Source organism: Rana temporaria, chromosome 6 (assembly GCF_905171775.1).
Source record: "Rana temporaria chromosome 6, aRanTem1.1, whole genome shotgun sequence".
NCBI lineage: Eukaryota > Metazoa > Chordata > Amphibia > Anura > Ranidae > Rana > Rana temporaria.
Genome location: NC_053494.1, coordinates 41953857 through 41962639, shown reverse-complemented (window position 1 = coordinate 41962639; position 8783 = coordinate 41953857). Strand labels below are relative to the sequence as shown.

General features: G+C 46.4%; 1 protein-coding gene across 1 annotated transcript in view; it reads right to left on the bottom strand.

Moving 5' to 3' along the window:
• Nucleotides 1-2777: 2777 nt before the first annotated feature.
• MICALL2 (MICAL like 2) overlaps nucleotides 2778-8783 on the bottom strand; it is a 186117-nt gene continuing 180111 nt past the window's right edge. The window contains exons 18-19 of the mRNA XM_040356703.1: nucleotides 7920-7969; nucleotides 2778-3682 (exon numbers count right to left, since the gene is read on the bottom strand). Coding sequence (XP_040212637.1) covers nucleotides 3582-3682; nucleotides 7920-7969 — 151 coding nt within the window. The 3' untranslated portion in view covers nucleotides 2778-3581. The remainder of the gene's footprint in view (nucleotides 3683-7919; nucleotides 7970-8783) is intronic.

Below are 8783 nucleotides of genomic sequence, written 5' to 3'. Positions count from 1 at the left end.
CAGTCTCTTACGCCGTCGTATCTTAGGGTGCATTCTCACGCAGGCCGCTAGGTGGCGCTCCCGTCGTTTTCGGCGTAGAGTATGCAAATTACCTAGTTACGCCGATTCACAAACGTACGTGCGCCCGGCGGTAGTTTTTTACGTCGTTTGCGTAAGGCTTTTTCGGCGTAACGTTGCTCCTGCTATTAGGTGGCGCAGCCAATGTTAAGTATGGACGTCGTTCCCGCTTCGAAATTTGAATTTTTTGCGTCGTTTGTGTAAGTCGTTCGCGATCAGGGCTGGACGTAATTTACGTTCACGTCGAAACCAATGAAGTCCTTGCGACGTCATTTGAAGCAATGCACACTGTGATATGTACACGGACGGTGCATGCGCCGTTCGTAAATCACGTCAATCACGTCAGGTCATCACATATTAGCATAAAACACGCCCCCCCCCTTCCACATTTGAATTACGCGGGCTTACGCCGGCCCCATTTACACTACGCCGCCGCAACTTACGGAGCAAGTGCTTTGTGAATACAGCACTTGCTCCTGCAAGTTGCGGCGGCGTAGCGTAAATACGATACGCTGCGCCGCCGTAAGAAGGGGCGCAGCTACGTGAATCTAGCCCAGTGAGTAACACTACCTGTGATTAGAGTTGCCATTCAGATTAGAGTTGCCACCAAGGAGTAAGAGAAGTAATAAAAATACAGGGGGGGGGGGCAAAGAAAAAGTGATAGAAAGAATAAGAGAAAGAACAAGAAAGACAGGTAGAGAGAAGGACGGGGAAAAAACTAAAAAATTAGGATAGAGAGAGATAAAAAGGAAAAGAAAGGAGAACAAAAGAGAACCAGTGGTACATCCTAAAATGTACCATAAGTGGTTTTAATACTGTGCATGTCTGTGGGTTAGGGGCGCAAATTACTTGTCTTGTCTTGGGTGCTGACAACCTACGCTACGAAAATAATTTTAATGTTAGGGGTCCCCACAACTTGGGAAATTTTATCAAGGGGTCCCGACACTAGAAAGGTTGAGAACCACTGAGCTAAAGGATGTAGCAGTTAAGAGGCTATACAAGTATAGGTCAACCACAAGTTTTACCGCTGAATGCCAGATAACAATGCTTTAATGTGGACACGTGCTAATATTTATTTAGCTCTACAGTGGCATTTATTTCTTTAAAATGCTAAATTCCAGCTATATTTTTATTTATTTTTTGCCAAGTTCCATCGGTCCAGCTTGGACCAATGAAAGTATGCTCTATGTCAATGCTCTAGAACACAGGTGTCAAACAATAAACTTATAAATATTGTATGTACGGTCATTGCCCCGTCCCATCAGACACACTTCTTACAAGGTTCTTTGTAAAGTGACAGGGAGGTACACATCTTTGACTGATTGTGCCATCTCTCTGGTTTACTGCAGGAGCATGAAGGCTGTAGCTGGGTCTTTGGACATCAACTTTCTAAACAAAGGACCAGTTTACTGTCCTTCAGACTTTAGAGTTTAGACTATGACCAGTGTTGGTGTCAATGCAAGGAATTTTGCCCCATCGTTGGTGTCAATGAAAGGAATTTTGCCCCATCGTTGGTGTCAAGGGAAGGAATTTTACCCCATCGTTGGTGTCAAGGGAAGGAATTAGGACCCATCGTTGGTGTCAAGGATAGGAATTAGGACCCATCGTTGGTGTCAAGGGAAGGAATTAGGACACATCGTTGGTGTCAAGGGAAGGAATTAGGACCCATCGTTGGTGTCAAGGGAAGGAATTAGGACACATCGTTGGTGTCAAGGGAAGGAATTGTGTACTTTTGATGGTGTCAGTAGAAGGAATTGTTGGTGTCAGTGCCCCAAGGGTTGGATAAAAGCAAGCAAATGGCCACAGTTTGGAAACCGCTGCACTAGAGTTCTGCCTAACTTTCCTTGTGGATGAATTTAAAGATCAATTAGTATAAAGATCATCAAATGAAACAGATCCAGCACCACATTATAAAATAATAGTTTTATTAAAAAGACAAACTCTGTTCAGATACAAAATGAAATACACAATGGTTTGTTTAAGTAAAAGTGCATAAAAACATCAGAGTCCTGTATTTACTTCTTGGAAAAGTAACCCAGGAACACAGTGTCACGGGGCTGAGAAAATCTCAGGGATTGTAGCAGTCCTCTGGGTCAGTGGTCATCAACCCTGCCCTACAGGACCCACTAACAGGCCAGGTTTGCAAGATAACTGAAATACATCACAGGTGATATCATTTGCTGCTCAGTGATTGCAGTATTCTAGACTGCATCTCCCCAAGGTAATACATAAAACCTGGCCTGTTAGTGGGCCCTGTAGGGCAGGGTTGATGACCACTGCTCTGGGTGACTGGGGGCTCCAGGACTTCGAACTTTTAATCTAGGTCAGCAGGGACTTGACTATTCACACACATCATACAATAATTCTAACTCAGGAGGTACAAATCACAAGGACTCTGTTGGGATGACAAAATGGGAGCCGTTACTGGTAGGTTGCTGGGGGAAGGTACAGACTTGCACACATCCCTGAATGCACAGGGCCCTAAACGCCGGCCCTACTAGGTACAGCATTCAGTCTGTCCAGCTGCAGCCTGCTATTGGCTTTGATGGGCTGTCTGCAGCAGGGCTGGATGATGCGCTTGTCCCTCCCCCAGGGAGCACTAAAATGTGAGTGCTTTATGGTTACCTTCACTGCTTGGTGAACCTAGATCAAGCATGTGCATATCCGGTGGCAGATGAAAAACCAAAGCACCGGTCACTGCTCCCATGTTTCTATCCTGATAGATCCCCTTTAGGGAGAATTAATGGCAACTTTCACAGAGAAGTAGTTGAGTAATTCCCAGTCACTTTGTTTTGAGGTTTTAGAGTTCTGTGGAAGCTTGGTAGATATCACTGCATATAAACTCATACACACCAAAAGCACAATTCTCAGACAGCTGACAGCAGTAAGGACATTCTTGTGAGCCGTTAAGGCAAATCAACGCACCACCAGGCGCAAAACTTCCAAATGTGGCAAAATTAACAGCATAGCAACAGGTTCAAATGAATGTGTATTTATAAGAAACATTGAAGGTTCACGCTGATGCCAGCCCCTGCAGCAGCTCACATCTTCCCTTCGCTCTTTGGTATTTCTAGGTATGGCAGATCATGTAACTCACTCACAAGTGCGGTCACATGGAGGAAGGTATCCTCAGCCCTGTGTAAGCTCTAAATAGGACTGGAGTTGGAGCCTACACTGGTTTCTTTCTCCCTGGTCCTGGAATGGGATCAGATGGAAGCAAAAGCTGCTGCAGGGGGCAGATTACAATTGAACGTGTTACTGCACCCTGTGTAAGCAAAGCTTTAAGGCCTTTTTGGTTAATTTGGCCCAGTGCACTATAATTTAAGAGGTTCTTCCACATGGCATATTCACAGTTGTCATAGTAAGTGTCCAGTGAAGGCTCAATGAGCTAGAGGCTGGAGAGCCTGGACATTTCAGGCAGGAGACAGCTCAAGATAGTCGTAGTGTCAACTGTGATCCAGTGTTTCCATTAAAAAGTCTTCTACTTATTGCACGTCACTAATCATGTCCAACACAATCCCCTTTTAGGTTTTATTTTTATCCTTGGGTCTTAACCAGCCTGAAAAGCTGAAGCGGGATCTTCTCTTTAGGTTTGGCTCTGGAGTGGTTTGCTTCTGTTGAGTATCTGAAAAGAAAAGGAGATTTGATTGTTTATTGATGGATATTTTTTTTTTCTTTACAAATAAAGAATTAAAAAAAGTTGAATGTTACATATTTCACAGTGTAACAACCAATCAGTGGCACTGGCTTCCCGCAGGATGTGTGCCATAATTAGGGATTTACTTTTTTGGAAGTATCGGTCATAAACGTAACCGATGGTTCCCCCATCTGCCGGCTGTCCGAAGACCCAAAGTGGGTCTCGGATCTGGTAACCCGAAAGCAATGTCATGACATCACTTCCCAGATTACAAAGACACCTCCGCTCTCTTCTCCATCACCCGGTGACCCCGCCCCCTTATGTCGTCACCACCACCTGGAGCATGATGGGACTGTAGACCGGCCACCGCTAGTAAAAGAGCTGCAAGAAGATATCAGTGAAGCCTGGCAGAAGGACACCAGAGAAGAGGGACGAAGATGCAGAAGACCGGGCCCTCCGCTAGTAAAAGAGCTGCAAGAAGATAGCGGAGAAGCCGGACAGAAGGAAGAAGGCACCGGAGAGCAGAAGAAGAGACCCCCGAAGTCGGAAGAAGACCCCCGGAGCTGCCTAATGAATGACTTTTAAAACCTGTGTAGTGTGTTTTTTTTTTTTACTTTTTTTCCTCCAGGTGAATGGGTAGGGGTACGATGTACCCCATACTCATTCACATAGGGTGGGTGGGCCGGAATCTGGGGGCCCCCTTATTAAAGGGGGCTCCCGCATTCCGATAAGCTCCCCACCCGCAAACCCTGACAACCAACGACCAGGGTTGTCGGGAGTAGGCCCTCGTTCCCATCAACATGGGGACACGGTGCTTTGGGGTGAGGGGGCCGCAGGGCACCCCCCTGCCCCAAAGCACCTACCCCCCCCCCCCCCCATGTTGAGGGCATGCGGCCTGGTACAGTTCAGGAGGGGGGGGTTGCTCGTCCCCACGCCCTTTCCCGACCGACCGGGCTGCGTACTCGGATAAGGGTCTGGTATGGATTTTGGGGTAACCCCACGCCATTTATTCGGCATACAGGGTTCCCCTTAAAATCCATAGCAGACCTAAGGGACTGGTATGCTCTTGGAGGGGAAACCCATGCCGTTTTTTTTATTTAAAATTTGGCGTTGTGTTCCCCCTCAAGATTCATACCAAATGCAGCTGACACAGTGCACTGCGATTACCTGCGGTTATGTGCCGATAGCTGCGCCAGATCGCACCTGGACGCATTCAATTCTAATTTTTTCTATTCGCACCAAACCGCAGGCAACGAAACCACAGCTAAAACGCAGTGTGTGAAGGGTGTCATAGGAAAGCATTGTGTGCTTCTAGCTGCGGTAGAATCCGCAGGTAAAAGCACCATTCTATTCGTCCGTGTAAAAAGGGGCCTAATAGCACAACTTATTTGTGATTTAAAATCTGAGAATAAAATATTAAACACATATTTTACCTCTACTAGTGATAATAAAATGAATTTTAAAGTTAAGTCATACAGATTACTACATAGGTTATCACCCCTTAACGCATTCTCGCTTGCCGTAGGCATAATGGCAGCCCCTGGCATAGCGGCCACGTGTATGCATCCATGAAGAACGGCTTTTCTGTGCTGAAAGCACGTTCACTGCACGCTCCCAGCACAGTAATTAAGATGTAATGGACAGCTCCAGGGGCGGACTGACCATTCGGGCACTGCCCGAGGGCCCCATGCCACTCGGGGGCCCCATCAGGGTTGTCAGCCTCAGTAAAACCAGGGACAGTATGTAAAAATCTGTGTTTTAAATAAAATATCCCAAGATTATAGCTGCCCCTCTCCAGTACCTTTTCAGTGTGTGTGTGTGTGTGTGTGTGTGTGTGTATGTATACTGTGTGGCTGTGTGTGTAGACTGTGTGTGTGTTTATACTGTGTGGCCCCATAATCTATTGCCTGGGGGCCCCATAATCTCTTATTGCCCGGGGGCCCCATGAGTTGTCAGTCCGCCCCTGGGCAGCTCCCAATGCATACTTGCGATCGGGATCTTCCGAACGTGTGACCGCTGTGACAGCCAATGACAAAATCTGGAAACCCTGCATTGCGATCCTCCTAAGCCCCGGTTCACACTATCAATCACACAAAAACATGCTGTGCATTCCTGCGTTATTTATATGGGATTTATTGGGGTGCAATTTGATCACACTGCATTGCATCGGATCACATGGTACTTTTGTACAATGCAATCCGGTGCAGGCAAATGCACTGCATTTGCAACCTGCTTTTGGGGCATCGCTAACTTGATATTTAAAACACACTGCAGTTGTGATCTGCCGCGGGTGTCAACACGGTGTGGGAAAAGAGCACGGAATGTGGGTTTCCCGAACCGTGTTCTAGTGTGAACTTAGCCTGAAGGGCCGGGGGTGGCAGCAGCGCAGGAAGAGGATAAACACCAGCTTCCGGGTGCTGATAACTGGGAGCTTCAATAGCGGTCAATGGGGAGTGAAGAAAAAAGGAGAATTTGAAAGGTGGTGATAAAAACAACTCCATGAGATAAAATAACAATCTGTGACAAAATTAGACTTTTCACATGAGAAAAAAAAAATTCCATATCTTGGTGACACTGATGTTTGTCAGTTGAACATTTTAAGGAGAAAATGTTCATGAAATAATATAAGTAGTGATGTTATAATAATACCTTATCTCCGTAAAACGAGCCTCATGTGTTTTTTGGCAGCAATAACGTCCGATAATAGATAATGCTATAGCAGTGTCCTCTTTTTATTCTGGCCCCTTGTTGGGAAATCCCACAGTGTTCTTTTTATTCACCTGATTATTAGCAGATTCTTAACTATAAATTATTGTGTACATCTCTAGTAGCATGGTCCCCGTAAACTAGCATGTAAGGGCTCATTCACATGGGTTCCTGGGGCCGCATAACATAAAATTAAGCGCGTTTCCCCTCCCAGCAGCCATAGGTGCTTCATACAGCCACCTATAGAAATCAATAACTATATGCCACAGTTGCCTAAAACATGCGCATGCATACAGATGTACAATCCTGGACACAAGGGCCCAGATTCACAGAGAGCAGGGCGCACATCACGCCGCCGTAGGGCAAACAATGTACGCTACGCCAACGCAGCGCGGCAAGCACTGCATTCAGCAAGCCAGTGCTCCCAACGGTGAACATCGGCGTAGGTGGAAGTGGGCGTGAATCCATGCAAATGAGGCGTGACCCCATGCAAAGGAGGCGTGACCCCATGCAAATAATGGGCCGAGCGCCAGACAGGTACGTATTACGAACTGCGCATGCTCCATTGCGACAGCACCCCCCCCCCCCCTTGCGCCTACTCACAACCACACCGGCACAACTGCCTAAGCTATGCCGGATCACTGCGTACGCCGTGAACATAACGTACGCCCAGCCAGACACACGTCCAACGCACAATACGTCGGCTTGTGTTCCCTGGTGCAAAACCTGTGCATGTCTGTTGCCGGGTTGCACCTCCTTTATGGGGCATAACTTTACGCCGGACGTACAACTTGCGCGCATCTCGTGTAGCATGCACCGGGCACACGCACGTTCGTGAATCGCCGTATTTCCCTCATTTGCATATTTGAATGGCTGATCAATGGGAGCGCCACCATACGTCCAGCCTAAATGTGCGCCCACCCTACGCCGGCATAGGCAAGTTACGTCGGCGGGGTGAAGCCTGTTTTTAGGCGCATATTAGTTTGTGGGTCTGGCGCACAGATACGACGGCACACATTTGCACTTGTTATACGTCGGAGTAAGTGCTTTGTGAATCTGGGCCAAGCGGTTTGCGCTCAGGGTCCTATATCCATACGCATGCATGTGTTTATGCAAGTACCAATGTATACACGTATATAGCCATTGATTTCTATGGGCGGCTGTAAGCAGAACTTATGGCGCACAGGTGGAGAAATATGCCCAAACTTTGGGGTTTATTTACCAAAGCTGGAGAGTGCAAAATCAGGCTAATTTCTCCCTAGAAACCAATCAGCTTCCAGGTTTTATTGCCAAAGCTTAATTGAACAAGCTGAGGTTATAAGCTGATTGGCTACCATGCACAGCTGCACCCGATTCTGAGTGCACCAGCTTTAGTAAATCTACCCCTTTATGTTGTACAGCCTTAAAAAGCCCATGTGTGCGAGGCCTAAACATAAAATATACTATATTGTGTTTATTGCCGTCTAAAAGAAATACATCATACATGACTTCTAGATAAGGACTAGCAGGTAACACTCACCTGAATGTTTTTTGATCATATTTTCCATCATTTCATCCTCTTCCTTTTCACTGTAACAAAAACAAGCATATTCATTCGCTGAGTCATCTTTCTATCATTTTACTAGCGTCATTAAAGTGCATCTAAAGGCAATTATTTTCTTTCTTTTAAAGGGGTTAAAAGATTAAGCCGCTTTGCCTGCAATACTCCCCTTCAGTCTGGCGCTGCCCGCCTGTCCCCACCCTAGAGGAAACTCCTCTACACTACTAGATGGCGCTCCTTCTTTGGGCTGAATGAAGGCCAGCCTCATTAAACCCAAGTCCTCTGAGCCAAGGATGTCATGGCCTCCCCGGGAGTGCGTTATCACATTGGCCTGGGCTTATAGTACTTCAGCACAGAATGTTGCAAATATGTCATTACACATGTGACATCCTGTGCAGCAATGAGGACAACTATTACTGGAGACAAGCAAAGACTGGTGACACCAATGCGCCAGCAAGAAGAGCCTTGTGTAAATGTTATGTATAAACTTTTTTTTTTTTTTTTTTTAAAGATGTCTTGATATGTTAAAAATACAGGAGTCAGCTTTAAAAGAGAAGAATGGGTTTGTTTGTTTTTTGGATATTTATACTTACCTACCGTATTTGCCGGCGTATAAGACGACCCCCTATTTTTCCAGGAAAAATTTTGGTTTTGGGATATACTCGCCATATAAGACTACCCACTTCCTACTAGTCTTTCTGGAAGCCGAGGGGTAGCCGGAACAACCGCTGACAGGAACAACCGCTGACAGAAAGGGACTTTTTTCAAATCTCACTGTGCCATTACATGCCTCACTGTGCCATTACATTACATGCCCCCACTGTGCCATCACTTGCCCCCACT